This window comes from Pan troglodytes, chromosome 2, assembly GCF_028858775.2.
Source record: "Pan troglodytes isolate AG18354 chromosome 2, NHGRI_mPanTro3-v2.0_pri, whole genome shotgun sequence".
Classification (NCBI taxonomy): Eukaryota; Metazoa; Chordata; class Mammalia; order Primates; family Hominidae; genus Pan; species Pan troglodytes.
This window is the reverse complement of record NC_086015.1, coordinates 137,080,089-137,101,845: the sequence shown is the minus strand read 5'-3', so window position 1 is coordinate 137,101,845 and position 21,757 is coordinate 137,080,089. Positions and strand designations below refer to the sequence as shown.

General features: G+C 46.6%; 1 protein-coding gene across 1 annotated transcript in view; it reads left to right on the top strand.

Annotated features, from left to right (window-relative positions):
* The window catches only part of RAB6B (RAB6B, member RAS oncogene family), a 71,749-nt gene that overhangs the window by 34,202 nt on the left and 15,790 nt on the right, over positions 1-21,757 (top strand). Inside the window, exons 3-4 of the mRNA XM_016941965.4 lie at positions 20,154-20,207; positions 20,427-20,532. Of these exons, the coding sequence (XP_016797454.1) occupies positions 20,154-20,207; positions 20,427-20,532 (160 nt within the window). The remainder of the gene's footprint in view (positions 1-20,153; positions 20,208-20,426; positions 20,533-21,757) is intronic.

The window sequence follows — 21,757 nt, the reverse complement described above, 5'->3', positions numbered from 1 at the left end:
TAGAATGGAATCTACCCCTCCTTCCCTCTTTCCATCCCACACTTTCTGTCTCTGGCCCCACTACTCCCCTCTCGTTCACTCATTCTGACAAAAGATGTTTGTCAAATGCCTACTCTATGTTTGGAGAGGCAGAAGAAAGTGGCCTGGCCACAGAATCTGGCCCTGCCTTCAGCCAGGGCATGAAGGACAGGGAGGGGGCGTTTAACCCTATCCTCAGTGACAGCTGGTGAGTTCTTTCTCGGTCTAAAACTGAACATGCAGGAGACCCTGAGGGGCTGGCATGAGGACCTGGGTGTGCGGAGCTGGGTTCTACAGACCTCTCAAGACTTTTTGTCCACCTGGTAGGCCCCGTGAGATGCCTCAGGGGAGCAGGTCTTCTGCCTCCTCTTGCCTCACAGTTACCTCCTCACCCCCAAACACACATACACACACACGTGTTCTCATGACACATGTACTCTCTGGCCTCTCAACACCCTGCCCATCACCTCATCTAAATCCACTCACTTGAAGAAGTAAAAAAACAAGAGTCACAGCCAGATGAGATTCATGTCTGCAGTGGTTCTCTCATATAAAACCCCAACCAGGTAACTACTTTCAAAATTTATGATAGAAAAAACCTTCCAGTATGTGCATTGTGATGAGACTTGGCTGTCTTTGGGGCCAGCCCCCTTCCCCTTCTGCAGGCCTGGTCTGTGAGCCGCCTGTGTGAAACCTGCACTCACGCCACCATGGAAGGGTTCAGCCTCTGCAGGTGGCTGCTGGGGGTGGAGGGGGAGGATTTGGTGGTAGCAGCACTCTTCTTGGGTCTCTCATGGGCCCTCTATCACTCCTGGCTGCCTGTTAGCATCACCTTTTGGGAGATTGACGGGCTCGGGTATTAGCATGCTTAAAGCCTCAGCAGTGATTGTGATGCACTTAGAGCCCACTGGCTCGTCCCTGGGCCTCACACCATGGCACAAATTAGGAAACCACTGACTTAACGGGCTGTCCCTGGGAGCAGGTCCCTGGCCTGCCAGAGCTCACCCAGCTGCTCTCAGGAGGACACACTCTCAGAGTGGAGGAGCATTTCTGGAGGCCTGTGAAGCTCTGCCTGCGCTGGATCCTTTCCTGGGTCCCACAGAGCCTGGGAACAGAGTGGCTGCCTCCTCGCCCTCCCAGGCCAAGGGGTCGCCTGAGATGCTCTGGCCTTGCAGGTGATCCTCACTGCATTCCTGCCCCTCCGCCCTGAGGCTTTCCTCTCTCTCCTCCTGGGGCTGCCTTAACAAATTGCCGCAGAGTGCCTTAAAACAACAGAAGTTTATTTTCTTACTGTTCTGGAGGTTGAAGTCCAAAATCAAGGCACGGAGGGCCTTGTTCTCAGAAGGCGCTGGGAGAGAATCCTTCCCCCAGCTTCCAGTGCCTCCGGGCCTTCCTCGGCTAGTGGCTGTATCACTCCACTCTCCGCCTCTGTCTTCAGCAGGCCTCCTGTCTCTCTGTGTCCTCACCTCTTCTTAAGAGGACACCAGTCATTGGATTTAAGGACCCACCCTAAATTCTGGATGATTTTTTCTCTCAAGACCCTTAATTAATCGTATGTCCAAAACTGCAATTTTCAAATAAGCTCATATTCTGAAGTTCCAAGTGGGCATGAATTTGGGGATGGATACCCTTCAACTCTCTCCAAAATCCTAGCACCTCCCAGTCTGATCCCAATGGGGACTGGACCTTCTGGCCTGTTCCTCAGCTTGGGCACCTCCGCACCCCCCAGCATAGCCCCTGCAGGCTCCGAGCCCCTCCGGCCCTTCACGTGCCTCCTGCCCAGCATCTCGACCTGGTGAGGCCATTTCCCCCGGGATCCTTTCTTGGCCACATGTCTTTTTATTTTCACAAGGTGTCTCCAGATCATTTCTTTGTGTAACATTTTGTAAGTTGATTTAATGAAATAAATATGAGTGTTTCCTGGGGCCTGGCCATTGTGTCTGCAGGCCACTTATCTGGCTGCTCAGCCCATAAATCAGCACCTGCCCCTCCCCAGTGATCTTGCCCTTCTGAGAGGAGCTGAGCTCCACACGCAGCACATCCCAGCTGCTTAGGGAGGGGACAAACAGGAGAGGTCACGGTGCATGGAAGGCTATGCTTTATTCAACATGGTATTTGGTGCTCTGCCATCTCTTTCCAGGTCAGCACATTCTCAGGTGGCCCAGGGGGTTGCCAGCCTTGGCAGCATGACCTTAACAAACAGAGACTCGGGCCTAAAAAGCCCCCGCACTGCCTTTGCTGGTGTGGGTGAGGTAGGACCCAATGATGAAAACAGACCTGAGCGGGGGTCAAGCCAGAAGGTTCCCCGTGGACACACCCACACACTCATGGACACTGGACCCTGACACCCACCCCCAACCCAGGAATAGAAAAGGGGCATGAAAAGAGACACCTGTAGGACTTCGGGCAAGATTCTGAGGTTACTGAGCACTTTTTTCTTGGTGTAATTTTCCATCTTCTAGACTTTAAGACCTACATGAGCTATGGTTTAAATATAAATTTACAGCTGAGGGTGGGGGTTCACACCTGTAATCCCAGCACTTTGGGAGGCCAAGGCCAGAGGATTGCTTGAGGCCAGGAATTCAAGACCAGTCTGGTCAAGATAACGAAACCCTGTTTTTATAAATTTTTTAAAAATTAGTTGTATATAGTGGCATGAGCCTGTGGTCCCAGCTACTCAGGAGGCTGAGATGGGAGGATTGCTTGAGCCTGTGAGGTCAAGGCTGCAGTGAGCCATGATCATGCCACTGCACTCCAGCCTGGGTCACAGAGCAAGACCCTATTTCAATCAGTCAGTCAATTAATAAATACATACGTACATATTTGCCACATTCCTACCTCTAAAGTAGGCCACTGGTCTAGATGATACAGGGGTTAAATTCCATCTGATTAATTTCCAGGTTAAAAAAATGCACTACTAAGACGCTGAAAAGCTCGGCATGTTGGAGTGGAAGGCAGTAGTGGGGCCTGTGAGTGGGCTGTTGGCAGGGCTGCATTTTGACTTTCATGGGCCTCAGGCATTTGGCTTCATGGGCCCTAACATGGGCTGAATTGTGTCTCCTCAAAATTCCTGCATCGAAGTCCTGGTCCCAAGTATCGCAGAATGGGACTGTAGATAAAGATAGGGTCTCTACAGAAGTAAAATGAGATTATTAGGGTGGCCCTAGTTCAATATGACTGGTGTCCTTATAAGAAGAGGAGATGAGGACATTGACATTCACAGAGAAAGACAATGTGAGGACACAGGAAGGGACAGCCATCTGTAAGCCAGGGAGGGCCTCTGAAGAAGCCAATTGTGCCTACACCTCAGTCTCAGACTCCAGCCTCCAGAGCTGTGAGGAAATGACTGTAGTCGAAGCCATCCAGTCTGTGGTACTTTGTTATGGCAGGCCTAGGAAACAAATACAGGTCTCTTCCTTTAAAAAAATGTTAAGAATTATATTTTTATAGCTACATTGGTATAGAGATGAATGTAATTCAGGCTGGATTCATTATAATTATAGTCATTTCTTCTCCTGATTTTAAGAGAAATTAAAATGGAAACATTTTCCTTGGCCCTTAACGTGTCTTACAGGCACTGGGCTCTGTGCCCCTCGTGCCTGGTGGGTGAGTCGGCCCCAGTGACTAGGACTGTGGAAGGCCCGAGGGCGGGTTGGGATCCCTGGGTAGGAAGGGTGCGCCATGGAGGGTTCCTGACCCAGACACTGATGGGATCAAAGATAGGGAGTTTGTGGGAGGCAGGCCTGGAGGGGCTGGGCCAGGACCAGGGGTGGCAGCTGAGGCGGGGCACACAGACTCAGATAAAGCTGTGTGTGGAAGGGCAAGGAGGGCAGGGGCAAGGGAGGAACCATGCAGGGCTGTGTGGGAGGTGAGCAAGGGCCCTAGGAGAGATAGCACAGGAAGTGGAAGGGGCCAACGAACAGTGTGTCTGTGGGTTACGTACAGAAGAGGAAGAGGCCTGAATGCACCCCAGGTTTCTGTCTAGAAATGCTGGAAGAATATCAGTGCCATCAATACAAAGAAAAAGGAAGAGTCCAGTGGGAGGTAATGATCAAACAGCCAAAATGCTTGCAAATGGCTGTTCTATCAGGCCAGCCTGTGAGAGACTGGGCAAATCTAGATTCCTAAAGCCCTAAAAATGGGTGCGTTTTCTCTAATGGAATGTAGAATGGAGGCAGAGTGCCAGAAGAAGGGATCTTTTACCCACAGAATCTAAAATGCCACGTGTCCCCAGCACCTGGGAGAGATGGGACAGGATCTTCTGCCCTGGTAGAGGTGGTCAGAGTGACGGCACACGCCAAGGAGAAGGATTCAGAATGTCCCCTATGCCTCAGTCCTTTTTTTTTTTTTTCCCTTCAAAAAGAGGCCTAGGTTTAAGCCCCAGGTTCAAGTTCCACTTCGCTGGGAGACCCTGGCCGAGCTTTTTAGTTTCTTAGTATTACTCTTTTTTTTTAACCTGGAAATTGTTCAGATGTAATTTAGCCCGTCTATCACCTAAACCAGTGGCCTTAAACTTTGGAAGTAGGAATGTAATTAATTTGTATTTGAACTATGTCTCATATAGGTATTAAAGTCGAAGTGATGGAAAATTATGGGCCAAAACCACTGTTGATAGAAATGTGCATTACTATACAGAAACCCTGCAACAAACCAAGATAACAGTGATAAAGTGAAACAAATGACAACTTTCCACAGTGTCCCGACCATCCCTGCATGTGCACTCGTGCTGTGCTTTGCAACTCTGCCAAATGATGCTCGACCCCATAGACTTTGGGCAGAGCACTGGACTGCAGTCCTCGGTTAACTCTAGCAACATGAGGATATTTTTTATATTAATAGAGTAGAGTTTCATTTTTTGCAGACATTATGTTCTGGGGTCACAATATGAGGTGACACTCTTATGTCGTGAAATCTGAATGCCAATCACTCTGGCAAGATGACCCTGCCTCAGAGACCCACTGGGGCACTGCAAGTCATCCAGGTGTTGCCTCTGAACATTGACCCGGCAAAAGATACTCCAGGCATTGGACTTTTGAGGGCATCTAAGAACTTACTTATGGTAACCTACAAAATGAATTAGGAAAGATTACTAAAGCCTGGGGCAGAGAACTGCATCCTGAGTCCATTCCACTTATTAAATGTATCAGGAGCTACTGGTGGGCTCACCCAGTACCCATTGGCAACCTCCTACTCCCTCGCTTGATTAGAGACTGTAAAAGCTAAATTTGGCTTTCCCAGCCTCTCTAGAGGCTAAGGGTAATGATATGACTCAATTCTGGCCAATAAGACACAAGCAGCAGTCTGCTTGGGGGGAAGGATTCCAGGGAAGCTCCTGCTTGCTTTTTCTGCCTTGAATGTGGATGTGATGTCTGGAGCAGCAACAGACAGTCTGTACAAAGATGAGAACCCATGGGCCATGACAGCAGAACAGAATAAGCAATAGTCCAGGGGCCTGGTGTACCACCACTCAGTGTGCCAACCACACTGCCCAGGCTCTAACATCCTTTCTTTCTCTCCCTCCTCTCCTATGTCCTCCTGTCCACTTCTTTGTCAGCACATGCAAATTAGAAATGTAGTCCCCTCCTAGTACAGAAAGCTGATGAACAGTGGCATAAATGAAGGAGAGTTTTAATTTTGTAGGTGCAAGAAGTCATGTGGTTGGCACACTGAGTGGTGCTACCATCAGGCCCCTGGACTATTGCTTTTTCCATTCTGCTGTCGTGGCCTGTGGGTTCTCATCTTCGTGCGTGCTGGCTGTTGCTGCTCCAGACATCACATCCACATTCAAGGCAGAAAAAGCAAGAGCTTCCCTGGAATCCCTCCCCCCTCCAGCAGACTGCTTCCTGTGTCTTATTGGCCAGAATTGAGTCACACCATTACCCTTAGCCTCTAGAGAGGCTGGGAAAGCCAAATTTAGCTTTTACAGTCTAAAGTAGTCAAGCGATGGAGTAGGAGGTTGCCAATGGGTACTGGGTGAGCCCACCAGTAGCTCCTGATACATTAAATAAGTGGAATGGACTCAGGATGCAGTTCTCTGCTCCAGGCTTTAGTAATCTTTCCTACTTCATTTTGTAGGTTACCATAAGTAAGTTCTTAGATGCCCTCAAAAGTCCAACACCTGGAGTATCTTTTGCTATAAGAGTTGAGGGGAGGGCTGGCACACATGAATCCATTTGTCACCCTTTGGGAGGCCTCTCAGGGAGCTTCAGGCCACACAACCTTGCACATTATGGGTAGCTTTTGAAGGGACCCACTGAAATTTAACCTTATTTAAAATTTGAAGGTGTATGTTGTTTTCAGACCATAGTCAGGAAATAAAAGAGCAATCACATATTTAAATTGGGTGGTGACTAAAGTACAAGCCACTCTCCACTGGGAGAAAAGTGGCCTCCAGGACCATACAGACTTTGAAACTGAGGCATCTGGAAGAATGCAGGTACCCGTACTGTGGCCTTCTGAGCCAACATCCCCTCCCCCAGGGCCCATTACTGCGCTTCTGGCAAGGATATGCCCAGCCTATTTGCCAGAGACTGCTGTCTCATCTCTCCAAAGCACCCACTTGCCAGTCTGGAACCTGAAGTTTCAGCAGGCTCATTTGCAAGCTCATTTGCATGACTTTACCCTGATACTTTCATTTAATGGTTAGTGGTGCAGAGCACAAACAGCAACTTCATTGTCAAAGGCTTGTCATGCCCAGCTGCTTTCTGCCACTTATGGATGCTTCCCCAGCCCTGGGCCCAGGCCTGGCCAAGGCTAAAAGAAGACGCACATAACATGCCTTTTCATTATTTCTTTTCCTGAGAAGAGAATCTTGAGTCAATTTATGCAAATTACCATGCAGATTTCCATTGCAGACTTTATTACTGTGTCTTGTCAGAACATGGAAACAAAATTGTATTTCATAATAAATGCACATAGCAAAGAACACTTCAACAAGTGCCTCAGGAAACGTCTCTTTCCTCCTGGATCAGCTGGGCCAATGGAAGCTTCTGTGCAGAAGGAAGCGTGTAATGTACTGTCATTCTGCACTGTAGGTCTGAACCCCTGTAGATACTGTTTAATACCATGTTCAGAAGAAGATAAATGTGGATTCAGCTATGAAATCCGTGCTCATAAGATTCCTCACATTTTGTATAAAATGAAGTGCCTGCCATTTCTCATATACAGTGCTGTTTGTAAGCACAAAGATATTAAAGGAATAAATAAGCATTGCCAGGTTTGGAGCAATCTAATCCCAGCAGAGTGCAGCTCAGCCTTCTGAGAGGACATGGTGCAGTGCAGGAGGTGTACCCAGCACAGCCGAGGAGGGAGAGGAGGGTCATAGGGATCGTGGACTGGCTGGCAGGAAACTCCCCAAGGTCAGGCCTGCTGCTCATGTTGTGTTGATATCCTGCGTTTACATCCCTGTAAAATAGTTACCAGCAAAAATAATTTGCTTTGTACCTCACAAGAGAAAATGAAGTTCAGAGAAAGAATGCTTTGACCAAGACTCCATGGCAAGCTAGAAGAGGGAAGTAGTCTCCTTTAAAACCCACCTCTCTGAAGGTCAGCCTTTCGTGAGGCTCTGGGAATACTCGGTTATTGAGATGTTTATAGGGATTGCAACCACAAAGGTTCCTAGGGCAAAGAAGCTGGGGAAACATTGGGTTCATGTTTCTTCAGTGCAGAACTCATCAGAGCCTTTTATTTGCCAGTGTGCCTTATGAGAGGCTTTACTAAAGAGGCTATCTACTCAGGGCTAGAATATGTAGCCTTTCCCAGAAATACTTGATCACCATTTACTTTTGTTCCAAAGATGGTCTCATGGGGCTGTGTTTCACATAACCACACTGAGAAACATTGCTGGAGAGTCTCCATGGGGTGGGTTCTACAGCTTCTCTTAAATCTCTAGGTCAGTTGGTCACTAATAACAATTCATAATTTTTATTTATGCAGCATATCACAGAGTGTGCATTATCTTCACTTTCTCTAACTCATTTGATCCAACAGTCCTTAAAGGAAGCTGTGACTTTTCATGTATTAGAGATGAGGAAGCCAAGGGCCAGGGAAGCTAAGCCATTTTTCCAGGACACTCCCAATCCAGTGTTGGTGTTGGCAGAGCACTCAGACCTTGCCAACACTGACAGAGGTCACCAAAAACAGACTGGGGCTCCCTTGGCATATTACCCCATCCAAGTATGTTTGAGTGGGGCACTCTGCCAGGTGCATGGCCATTCCCCTGGGGCAGGGTGCATGGTAGCTCCTGTGGGGCTGGCTATGGTCTGTCCTGGGGAGCATTGACAGGCATTCTAGATTTGCCGGCAGACATATGCTCCCCATCCCAAGGGCCTGTGGAGCGTCCTCTTCACCTCAGCTGCCTGGCATTGCTGGGCTATGTGCATATCATGGATCTGGGCTTTATCTTCAAAGAACAAATGACTCCCTCCCTACCCCCACACTCTCATACCCACATACACATACTTCTACATGCAAATAAATACATAATTACATACACATGTGTATCCTCACTCATCCACGTGTCTGCTCACACACACACATACCCACCTTCCCATCAGTACACACTGTGGCCTGTGGTGACCTTTGAGATGAAATGTACCCTGTGGCAGGTCACAGGAAATCACCAAGGTTGCTGGGGACTTTTTCAGGAGGATATGGCCTACCTGGGTGGCTAGTTGTTCTTTTTGTCTGATGTCCCCATATCCCTCCAAAGTAGGAGCCACAGATATGACTGTACTACAGATGCAGAGGAGGAAGAACTAGCATCAGAAAGGAATAGAGGGTAGGGGAGATAGCTATAGCAGAAATACTGCATGGAGCTCAGCATTTACCTTTGAGTTTCCTGGTGGCTGGAGGGAAAGGAAATACCATGCATGGCTCCCACATACTAATGGCAAAATGCTCCCAGGCTTGCATTTTGAGCCAGATATTGCTAACACTTGAACAAGGTCACGCAGTAAGGCAGGGAGAGTGGTCAGGTTTAGAATCAAGGATTTGCCAGGCATGGTGACTCACGCCTGTAATCCCAGCTCTTTGGGAGGCTGAAGCGGAAGGATCACTTGTGCCCTGGAGTTCGAGACCAGCCTGGGCAACATGGTGAGATCCCCATCTCTACAAAAGAAAACTGTTTTTTTAATTAGCTGGGTGTGGTGGCACACGCCTGTAGTTCCAACTCCTTGGGAGGCTGAGGCAGGAGAATTGCTTGTGCCAAGGAGGTTGAGGCTACAGGGATCTGTGTTCATGCCACTGCACTCCAGCCTGGGCAACACAGTGAGACCCTGTCTCAAAAAAAAAAAAAAAAAGAAGAAGAAAAAATCAGGGTTTCTCTGCCCCAGCTTACAAAGAGGTATATGTAATGGCTTGGCAGGTAGGGCATCTAGTGACAGTGTTACCAGCAAGATAGAGACTTTCCTCACATGATGATTTGTGATACAGACCCTCACAGACCTCCAAAGTGCAATGCCAGCGTCATCTGGCTCACTTGCTGCTAAAACCATCCTGGAGAGTGTGGACAAAGCAGCCTAGGCCCGTGGTCTCTGAGGATCTGATTTGGCACAAGTCTGAGACTAGAGTACCCAGCAGAACAGTGGTAGTAGACACAGCTCTTAGACAGAGCCCCGCAGCCCCAGGAACCCCAGGAGCACCACTGGCTTTGATGCTCGGCAATCTTGGATTGGCTGGTAAGCCCAGCTGCCTCACAAAACCACGCCTGGACCACGCTCATTCCCTGTGACGAGGAGGATGCCCATCAGTGTAGATCTAACTTTGTGGCTCTCCATGGAGGTGGCATGAATGACACCCAAGTGTGGTCGTTTCTCATTAGTTCTAGTGGTGTGGTTGCAGTTGCTTCCAGAGAAGCAGCACCCTGGGCCATCCTTTAGTGGCTACCCTAGCTGGGATGCGCTCCAAAGGAGTCAGCCCATGAAGGTCGTCCTTTATTTCATCACCCAAAGCCCATGATTTATCATCAGAGAAGATGCAAATTAGTTCCTGTGACCTCGCTGACTTGCTATGGGACCTCAGGCAAGTTACTTCACTTCTGTGTGGCTCTGGCTTATCTGCAAAGTGTAGTTAGTGTTCCCAGTCGTGCAAGCCACTCCCCCCTTTTCTTGTTAACAGTACCTTATCTTAGTCACCCAGCCTCTCTACATCTTTCACACCCATGGAGTCCTGCCTCTGCTTCTTGATATCATTCATGTGTCCTCCTTCCTTCTCACTCTGCTCTTTTCTGCCCACACCTCTTTGCCTGTCTAGGCCTTTGCAGCAGGTTCCATTTTGTCTCCCTTGCCTTTATCCCATTCACTACCCTTCAACCAGGGTTATCTTTCTAAAGCCCCAGCTACATGGAAGTCCCTCTTCTTTGGTCGTTTATCAGTTCTTTGGCTCCATCCTGTTCTCTACAGGCAATTCACAGTCCTTTGGTCCTGAATCATTTTTGTTTTTCTGAAAAAACTGTGTGGCTTCACACCTCAGGGTGTACTGAAGCCATCACTTTTATCTAAAACAAACAATGTCCTGCATTTACCCATGCATGTATTTACCATTTCTGATGCTCTCAATTTCTTCCAGAGAATTCTAGTTTCCATTAGTATATTTTCCTGTCAGCCTGAACAGCTTCCTTTAACATTTCTTGTAGTGAAGTTCTGCTTGCCACAAATTCTCTTTGTTTTTGTTTATCTAAAAATATTTTTATTTTTTTCATACTTTTGAAGAGTATTTTTGCTGGATTTGGAATTCTGTTTCCACGTTTTTTTTTTTTTTCTTGAACACTTTTATTGTGTCATTCCACTGTTTTCTAGCTTCCATTTTTTTCCAGTGTGGCAGCCGTCATCCCTGTTATTTCCTTGCGTGAGGTGTCTCATTTTCCTCTGGCTACTGTCAAGATTTTTCTTTATCTTTGATTTTTAGCAGTTAGACTCTGTTATGAATAGACATGTGATTTTGTTTCTTTATTTTTTTAATGTAATGCTTGGAGTTGGATGAGTTTTTGAATCTGTAAATGTGTCTCATTTTGCACTCAGAAAACTTTTTACCATTATTTCTTTAGTTTTTTTGTCCAATTCTCCATCTCCTCTACTTCTGGGACTCCAATTAAACATATGTTAAGCTGTATGAGGCTCTGTTTATGAAATTTTTCTCAATTTTTTTTCTCTTTATGCTTCCTTTTGGATAATTTATATGATCTATTTTCAAGTTCACTGACTATTTCATTTCTCTTTTTGAATCTGTTGTTTCAGATGTATTTTTCAGTTCTAAGTTTGTATTTGGTTCTTTACTTAGAGTTTTAGTTTCTCTGTTGAGATTTTTAAATCTGCGCCTTTATTATGAGCTTATTTTTATATTTGAGCATAGTTATATGAACTATTTTTAAATGCTTGCCTGCTATTTTCAACATCTGGGTACCTCAGAGTTAGTCTCCATTTAATCTCTTTTTTCTTGAATATGGCTGACATTTTCTTATTCATATGACTAGTAATTTTGGGTTATACATTATGTTAAAACTGTGGATTCTGTTTGTTCCTGTGAAGAGTACTCTTGGTTTTAGTGGGCAGCTAAATTGTCTGGACCCAAATTCTCAATTCTCCCCTCCGTGGTAGGCAGCAACTGAAAGTTATGTTCAGATTTTTTTGTTTGCCTGTTTTATTTTGTTTTCAGTCTTAGGTAGGCTGCTTAGGGTCTGCTTGGGTCAGTCAGAGATTTGGGTAACATTTATATGGAGAATTTGGGGTCACCTCTCTGTATCTATGTCACTTCCAGGGTTTTCCAAACTTTCTGGCTGCTGTAGTAACTTTGCAGATTGTTCTCTAATTTCTCAACCAGTAAGACTGTTTGTGCCTTATTTGAGGCAAATAGATGATGTCAAAGAGCTAGAAATTTTCTGGTAACTGAGGCCCAGCCAAGGCCCTCTTAAAAGTTCTTGTTTCTATTCTGTCCTTAGAGAGCTGACTTTTCTCTTCTGGGAAATGAACTTCACCTTAAGTGGGCTCTGCTGAACTATTATGGCTGATTACCATAAGATTATGACAATAGGTAGCCAGATAGTATGTGACCCCCAGAAATATTCAGTGACAGCTTCAGGGCGCATGACAGGTTCAGAAATGAAGGGATTTCAGGAAGGAGAGGGAGTACAACTGAATAGTCAAGAGCAGGGACTTTGCATTCAGGAAAACTGATTCTGACACTACTGACTGTGTGACCTTAGTTCTGAGTAAGCCTTGCTTTCTTCTGTGAATAGCACCTTCTCATGCATAAGCATCTCCCTCTTGTCTCTCACCCTGTACAGGGCATCTGCCACTCCTGGACATCACAACCTCCCCAGACTCTGATTACAACAGAAGGCAGTTTGCAAACTTTACTGCACAAATGAGTTATCTGAGGGCTTGTCTGGAATTCTGATTCCCAGAGATTGTGATTCTGTCTGTCTGAGTGGAGCTCAGGAATCAACATGTTTAACAAGCTCCTGATGTGATTCTGATGCACGTGACTCGTGGGCTACATATTGAGAATCATTGAGTCACTGGCCAGTGGGAGAGATTGATTAGTATGAGATCTTTTCAATTTAACAGAGAAAGTGTTAAATGAGGGGCCCTTGACCAACCTGAGGGCCCAGAAAATGACTTGTAGAGGAGGTGAATCTTGAATTCTGAATAAGTATAAACCATGTGGAAGAGCATTCCAGAAAAGGGGACATTATTAGAAAAGGCCCAGACACACAAAGGAACTTGTTTATGAGGAGTTCTGTACAGAATATTATTTCTAAAGTATAAAGTGCAGGCTGGGCAAGGAAGGAATGAGTCCATAGAATGCCAGGGGCAGGCCCTGAACAGCATTATAGGCCAGCTTGAAGTGTTTGAGCTATTTCTTAGAGGCAGTAGATCGTATTAATATGATCATATTAATATTTCAGAAAAATAACCCTGTGCAATGGTTTCAGTGTCACCACCAAAACTCATATTGAAATTGAATTCCCATTGTGACAGTATTAAGAGGTGATCCTAGAAGGTGCAGCTGCTTTAAAAAAAAAAAAAAAAGTGGAGCCTTTAAGAGGTGATTAGGTAATGAGGGCTTCACCCTCATGAATGGATTAATGCAGTTATTGCAGGAGTGGGTGGTACCATCGGAGTTTTGGCCCCTTTTTCTCTCTGTTGTGTGTTCACTTTCCCTTCCACCTTCTGACATGGGATGACACAGCACAAAGGCCCTCCCCAGACACCAGTGCCGTGTTCTTAGACTTCCAGCTTCCAGAATTGTGATAAGTAAATTTCTTTTTAAAGTAAATTATCCAGTCTGTGATTCTGTTACAGCAGCAGAAAATGGACTAAGACATCCTGCCTGCTACATGAAAGATTAATTACAGTGGAAAGCATGAGGGATAGTCAGAAAGCTGTTGGTGTTATTTAGGTAAAAGAAGTTCAGTGTCTAAACTAGGGCAGTGGTGTTGGGGATGGAGAAAAAGGGGGCTAGGTGAGAGCCCTTAGGAGGCCAAGCAACCAGTTCAGTATTCATTTGATGTGAGGGAACAGACAGCAAGTGAAGAGGAGCAACTCAGGAGGGCTTTCAGGCTTCCAGAGGCGTGGGCGCCTGGATGGTCAAGGTGCCATTTATTGAAATAGAAAAAATAGCAGAAGCAGGTTGGAGGAAGATGATAGGCTCTTTTTAGAATATACTATATTTAGTCAGCTGTCTAGTGGATAATTAAGTGGGATTTGTAGTAAGTAGCTGGATGCATAGATTTGGGGCTCAGAACAGGGGTAAGGCCTGGGTTATAGATTGGGAACTGATCAGTATATCATATTTGAAGCATCGAGAGTAAATGAGATCCCCCCTGAAACAAAACAGTGGAAATGCCAACATTTTAGGGAAAGAAAGGAAGAAGATCCTAGAAGAGAACAATAAGGAACAGCAATTAGAGAGGCAGGGAAAGCCAGAAACAAGTAAAGTCGTGGAAAGCAAAGAAGAAACAAATGCCATAGAAGAGGAATGGTCAGCAGGGTCAAGTGTGTTGAGTCTGGACTATACAGTGTCCTCATGACTTGATAATCAAATGGCTATTGGTGACCATAGCAAGAGCTATGGGCAGAGGGACAGAAACCAGACTGACCTAGTTGAGAAATGGGTGGGCATAGAGGAAATGGATAGAGTGGGTTTGAAGTCCTTTTCCAAGAAGCAAGCCCATTGAGAAGAGGTGAGAGATTGGCAGATGGCTAGAGAGCAACTTAGTGAAAATGAGGGATTTTTCCACTCAAAAGATGTGAGAATCTTGAGAATGTTTCTTGGATGAAAGGAAAGAGTGAGTAGAGAATGAGAGACTGAGATATAGAAGAGAAAGGAGATGGCTGAGAAAGCATCATCCAGAGAAGGCCAGTGCCAAGAGGGCCTAGGAAGAGGCTTTCTTTAAACAGGAGAAATAACGAATACTCAGAGCCTGGAGGCGTGTGGGGATAAGGCTGGACATATGTAGACAACTTTGCAAATACCTTTCGAATCTTGACTGCAGTCTTGGCTGTGGACATTTGACAAGTCGCTTAGCATCTCTTGTCTTCCATTTTCTTAGCAGTGACACAGAATACAGAAGAGCCTAACTCATCACACAGATTTATTGTCCAGATTAAATTAAGTAATATATTTAAAGCAGTTAGTACAAGAGCTGGGAAATGATAAAGTGCTGAGATGTTTCATTGTTGTTACTGTGGATGTCATTGTTACTGTGATAGGACGCAATCAAGGACAAGTAGCGTGTTTTTATATTTGCCCATAGATTTGCCATTTCTGGTGCACTTGTATTCCAGCCTTGAAGATTCTAATTTCCATCTACAAAATTTCTCTTTAGCCTAAAGCATCTCTTATAATGAGTGCGTGCTGGTGACAAATTATGTGACTTTCCCTTATGTGAAAATGTTTATGTTTTGTCTTCATTTTTGAAGAAAATTTTCATCAGCTATAGAATTCTAGGCTGACAGGGTTTTTGTGTGTGTGTGTGTCTTGTTTTATTTTTTAAGCAGTTTAGAGATGTTGTTCCCTTGTCTTCTGTCTTCCATTGTTTCTGATGATAAATCAACTATAATTCTTACCATTGTTTCCTTGTATGTAATGTGTTGTTCTGTTTTCTGGCTGCTATTACGGTTTTCTCTCTATTTTTTTATTTTCAGCAATTTGACTATGACATACCTTGGTTTGGTTTTTTACAGATTTATCCTGTTTTAGGTTCACTGAACTTCTTGGAACTGTGGGTTGATGTTTCTAATTAAATTGGGTGAAGTTGGGGGCTATTCTCAAGATGTTTTTTGCTTGCATCTGTTTCTACTGTCCTGAGACTCTAATTGCATTTTTTGTTTTATTATTTTTTGGGAGACAGAGTCTCGCTCTGTTGCCCAGGCTGGAGTGCAGTGGTGCGATCTCAGCTCACTGCAACCTCTGCCTCCCAGATTCAAGCGAGTCTCCTGCCTCAGCCTTCTAAGTAGCTGGGATTACAGGCGTCTGCCAAGATACCTGGCTAATTTTTGTATTTTTAGTAGAGATGGGGTTTCACTGTGTTGGCCAGGCTGGTCTCAAACTCCTGACCTCAGGTGATCTGCCTGCCTAGGCCTCCCAGAGTGCTAGGATTACAGGCATGAGCCACCATGCCCAGCCCCTAACTGCCATTTATGTCAGCTCACTTGATATTCTCCTAGGAGTGCTTGAAGCTCTCTTTATTTTTATTCCATCATTTTTCTTTCTGTGCTTCAGTTTGAACAATTTATTTTGGCCTGTCTTCAGGTTCACTGAGCTTTCCTCTGCAGTGTCCTAGCTACGGTTATTTAAATCCAATGCATTTTTATTTCAGATATTATAGTTTTTAGTGTTAAAAATTCCATTTTGTTTTGTTTTAGAATTTTCATAAATCTAAAGTCACCCATTGTATTAATTTTTAATTTTTTTTTTTTTTTTTACCTATTTATAAGAGTTTTAAAGTCTTTGTCTACTAATTCAACATTTGGGTCATGTAGGGGTCTGTTGAGTTTTTTCCCTTGATTATGGCTTGAATTTTCTGTTTCTTCACATTTCTAGTCCTTTTTTATTGTACAGTGGACCTCATGAATAATAAGTTATAGTCTTGGATTTTGTTACCTTCCTCTGAAGAGTGTTGTTTTATCTTAATAGGCAATTAAATGATGGGCAGTTAATATTTTTTAGGGAATGGTTAGTTATCATGTATGGACCTTGTTAAGACAGATGTCTTCATCCATTCAGGCTGCTATAACACAATAGACTGGGTAACGTATAAGCAATTGACATTTATTGCTCACAGTTCAGGAGTCTGGGATTTCCTTCCAAGATCAAGGCTCCAGCAGATTCCGCATCTGGTGAGGACTTGCTCTCTGCTTCAAAAATGTCACCTTTATGCTGTGTCCTCAGTGGTGGAAGGGACGAACACTGCGTCCTCACATGGCAGAGGGGAGCCAGGGTGCTCCCTTAAGCCTCTTTTATAAGGGTACTAATCCCATTCAAGAGGTTAGAGTCCTCATGACTTAATCCTTTCCCCAAAGGATGTGCCTTTTAATACTATCACATTGAGGATTAAGTTTCAGCATTTGAATTTGAGGTTACAGGGGACACATTCAGACCACAGCGATAGATTTATTTTGGTTTTCTCTGAGTCCTCTGGTGTAACCCTCAGTCCTGAGATGATCTTCTTCCTCCCAAAGCCAGCCTTTCTGGTGTTTCAGTGGAGTCTGAGGTGTTTTTGAAGTTCTTTTAATTTGGTGGGACTGGGGAGTTTCGTCAGGAGGCAAATTGATTTAATGTAGAATCTGCCTAGTTCTCTTCCATTCCTTGAGCGGTTATAACTCCTACCTACTTTTTTTTTTTTTTCTTTTGAGCCAGGGTCTTGCTGTGTTGACCAGCCTGGAGTACAGTAGTGTCATCATGGCTCACTGCATCCTCAGCCCCACCAGCCTCAAGCGATTCTTCCCCTCAGCCTCACAAGTAGCTGGGACTACAGGCAGGCACCACCACATCTGATTAATTTTCATTTTTTATTTTTTGTAGAGGCAAAGTCTCACTATGTTACCTAGGCTGCTTTCAAACTCCTGGGCTCAAGTGATCCTCCTGCCTCGGTCTTTCAAAGTGCTGCGATTACAGGCATGAGCCACTGCGCCCTGCCTCGTCCTGCTTTTGATCATTCTTCAGTGCTTGCACATTGTTATTTCTTGTATTTTTCCAGATATTAAAATAGTTTTCTGTTGGAGGGTTTGTTTGATACAAGCCACTCAGCCATTATTGAAAGCAAAACTTAGGAATATGTTTTTGAGCAGAGCTGAGGGCTCAGTTACACCCAGAGACAATGCCTATGCTTTGGCGCCATCTCCACAGCTATAGAAGTTCTTCAGTGGCTCAGTGGCCTGGTCAGATGGAGAGTGTGGCTAGAACAGGTCTGAGAGAGTGGACAGTTAAGGGACCAGAGGTTTCCCTGTTGGGGAAGCTGGAAGCAGGAATTAAGAGAGAGAGCTGGAGAAGATGGGATGTTGGCCTTGTTCAGGTTCCTTGTTGCTGCCTCTGGTCAGTCTGTTATGGGATGTGAGAGAAAGTATGTGGATGTTCAGTAATGGTGTTTATGATTATGGAGGCCACTGGGTTGAGCTTTGCTGGGACTTCATCCAAGTGGCACAATTTCTTGTTTCATTTGGTGACCTCTCTGCCCTTTGTGGAAGCAGAAGTGCCTTGTGACATGTGAGGTGTGATGGGGTTGTCATCATTGCAGTTATCAGTAGCATTACCATCGGGTGCCTACCTTTGAGAGATACGTTTCTCCATGGTTCTTTGCTTGTTAATTAGGCTATGTTAACAGAAACCCAAAATAACAGTGGCTTAAACAAAATAGAACAATCTGAGCAGTCCAGCACTGCTGAAGTAGCTCCTCAGGGTCAGGGAGTCAGGCTTCGTTGATGTCGTCGCTCCTCTGTCATCCTCATCTGGATGGGCCACTATGACTCATCCCCACCGGACAGTGGGAAAGGGAGCAGCTGTGGGTACTCCCTACCCACAGAGGACCTGACCCCAAAGATGCCTACATCACCTTCACATCCCATTAACCAGACCGTAGCCGCGCAGCTGCAAAGAAGGCTGGGAAATATGTTCTTTATTTGGGGCAGCCCTGAGTCCATCTGCACACCCAGAATTCTGTTACTATAGAAAGGGAAACTACATACTGGGGACAACCAGCAGTCCCTGCCACCAGTCCTAAGCTCATGCACCTGCTTTTAGTTCAAAGGTGACTCTACAAAAGGAGCATGTCACTCCTGGGGAGCCTGTTGAGCATTGAGGAGTTGAGAGACTTCTACCTGCTATGCACATTTCTCCATAAGGGAATCAGAAGACAAGGATTGTCAATCTAACATACACCTGTGAAGGAAAAAGTCTGCATCCACAAGCACTGGTCATTGCAGATTTGTCCCTCAGTGGCTACACTATGCGAAGCTGTGGTAGAAAGAGCCCAGGTGCTGCCAAGTTTGCAGCTCTGATCTTCCCAGCCCTGCTACTGATGAGTGAAGTCACACTAGGCATGTCCTTTAACCCTCTGGTCTGTTCTTTCATCTCCAAAGTAAGGGATTGATTGGGTTGTATCTAAGGTGTTTGTCTAGTGCCCACATTCTAGCATCGTATGCTCCAGAGCGTAGAATGACCCTCCATATCTTTGTGTTATGAGGCAAGCTTCCAGGAGGGTGCAGCCACTCTCAGTCCTTTGTGGAACGAGTTGGGAGTGTGACTATGTAAACATGCACACTTGTGCACACACATTGGTGCATACCTTTGCATTCAGCCTGGGGGGACTGGAGATATGACCTTTTCTATTTTCTTGGGCTTCCTTTGGTTGTGTTTTTTGCTGTCAAAAATCATGGCATTCCACACAAACTTATTTATTAAACTTTATTTCAAAGGACTTTTTCTAATTTTAGTACTGTTATATGTTCATTGTGGAAAGTAGAGAAAAGTGTAATGAAGGAGTGTAATGAAGGAAAGAAAATGCTCTGTCACTATTCAGACCGTGATGCTATTAACACGTTAGCAGATTCCCTTCACTTCAGTGTCTAAGAAAACATGAAAAATACTCATAGATCTATTTGAGTTAATCTAATTGGGATCACTCGCCACATGATGTTTTATAACCTGTTTTTTGTTTATTTGTTTTTTTAACTGGATAACCGTTTCCCCAAATCCTTAAATATTTTTTCAAGAATGTGATTGTTAACAGCTGCCAAAGGTTCTAATCACATGGATATACCACACTATGCTTATTTAGTACCGTGGACATTCAGGCTGTGTCCAAGTCTTTGTTATTATTGATTACATAGCAGTGATATCTCCATTTTACATTGACAGCATCTCAGTCCTACTGACAGGTACCGGGTGCCTGTGAGGCCCAGAGAGGTTGGTTGCCTGCCCAAGGCCACACAGCAAGTGAGTGGTGGGTCCTGGCCATCTGGCCACAAGGCTGGCTGCCTCTCACAGGTGCCAGGGCAGAAGAGGCATAGGTGTGGCACAGGGGAGCTGGTGACAGCTTCCAGTGTTTTGGCTTGGGGAGAAAAGAGCCAGTGGGGCCTCCCAGCGAGAGGCCACTCTGGGTGGTCTGCAGTGCCCGCACCTGAGAAAAGCCATGCTGCTGTTTGCACCTACACAGCAGCAAGCTGCCTGCTCCTGCCCCCTGCCTCCCACCCTCCCACCCGCCCGAGGTCAGTGTTGAGCCCAGGCCCATGCTTTAGGGCGAGGGAAGAGGCTTTGGAAGCCGCAGGTTAGGCCATGAAGGGAACAAGGCAGGGAGTCCAGGTGGGGAAGGCAGGATATGTGCGTTGAGTGGCCTGAGTGGCCTTGCTCCTGGGGAGGCCTCCTCACCACTGCGCTCTCACTGCTCCCGAAGCACTTTCCCTCTCCAGAGAAGATCTCACCCTATAAAGGCCATCCTCATCTTTCCTCAGCTTGATCCCTCAGTGAGAGAGCCGCTGAGTGGTAGCAGGGAGGGGCAGGGAGGACAGAGCATGGCCACATTAGACCTGACATGAGCGTCCCCTCTTGCTGGTTATGCCACCACCTGTGGTCACTAGGCTTTTGCCCCTTTGCATGAGACCTTTTGGTTTTGACCGTTCTGTGCTTTTCTCTAACAGGCAACCATTGGGATTGACTTCTTGTCAAAAACCATGTACTTGGAGGACCGCACGGTGAGCACCTAATATTAGGACTGGGAGGGGCAGGGAGGGTTCCTTTGGGCTTATCCCCTAGGACCCTTAGCTGGGCACCACTGAGAGCACCTGCCGACACTAGGGGCTGGAGCTGGTGATGCCAGCATTGCAGAGCCCGGCTCTCCCAGTCCCCCGGACCAGGAGGACCTCACTGCCCCACTGACCCCTCTGCCCATGGTTCTGCCCTCCCTGAGACAGGTGCGACTGCAGCTCTGGGACACAGCTGGTCAGGAGAGGTTCCGCAGCCTGATCCCCAGCTACATCCGGGACTCCACAGTGGCTGTGGTGGTGTACGACATCACAAGTGAGTGAGGGTCTGCTCCTAAGGGAGGGTGGCTCATAGGGGGTCCAGGGCCCAGATGTGACCCTGGCCAGGCCTGTGTGTATGTGTATGCATGTTTGTGCACACGCATGTGTGTGCGATTGCTCCCTGAATGCAGAAAGGCAGGGAGCAGTGGTGAGTTGCCTTTGAACACCAACATGTTTTCCACTGCTCCCCACCCTCCTGCAACCGACAGGGGTTTATAGGGCCAGGTTGGTCCTGCTCGGAGTGGAGGCCAGCATGTGGTGTGAGCAGATGCTCACAAGGTTGGCCCTGCTCCAGCCTCTCTGCACCCTCTCTCTCCCTGGCTGTCAGAAAGCTCCCTAAGGAGCTACTTCTATATGTGTGTCACCATGGGAGAAGACGCTGGTCCCTAGGCCAACCCCAGCCCAGCAGCTGTGGGTGCAGGACTCCCTGGGAAGGTAGGCAAGGGGGTCTGGAAGCGCAGTAGGCTGGCAACCCTTCTCCAGTACTGTGGCTCTTCAGGCCAGGGCAGGTGTTCTTAACAGGACTGCACAGCCTCAAGGGCGCACAGGGCCAGAGGTCGGGGTGGGGGGCCGAGGCAGAGGCCAGACCTGCAAGGCTCTTGTAATGGAACACACCTGATAAGCCTTCAGGGCTGTGGTTACCCTGAAGTGGGCGAATGCCCTAGGTGCTGTCCACAGCCTTAAAAATCACACAAGGAAGCACGCATGTCCCCGTGCTGGTGCATGCCCCCGCCACCCAGCCTGCTGCCCTGGATCTGCCCACCCCTTCTGTCCACCTCTCTTCTGACCACAGGCCCCCTCCACACCTGAGTACAGGTGGGAGCTGGGCCCGCAAGGGCCTGGGTTCACATGGCCTGAGGCGCATCAGAAGGGATACCAGGCTGTGTGAAACTGAGGCTTCTGAGGACAGCTACCTCCCCTCCCCTTGGGTGTGCAGGCTGCCGAGTGGTGGGTATTGCCTTATAGCTGCTCTGCCCTGCAAGGCCTATCATGGCAGCTGAGGGGGGTCAGGCTGCCCAGAAGTGGCCTTGTCTCTCCTGGATTTTTGAGTGCACCTGGCTCCCCTGACTAGTCCCGGGGCCACCTTTCCCCTCCTCTCATCTGCAGAGCCTGAGGATTCTCTTCAGAAACCCCTCTGGCCTTCCCCAAACTCTCCTGAGCTCCCATGGTGGGGACACCACTCAGTAGGGCCCTTCCTTCCCTAGAGGCTGCTGTGTCCT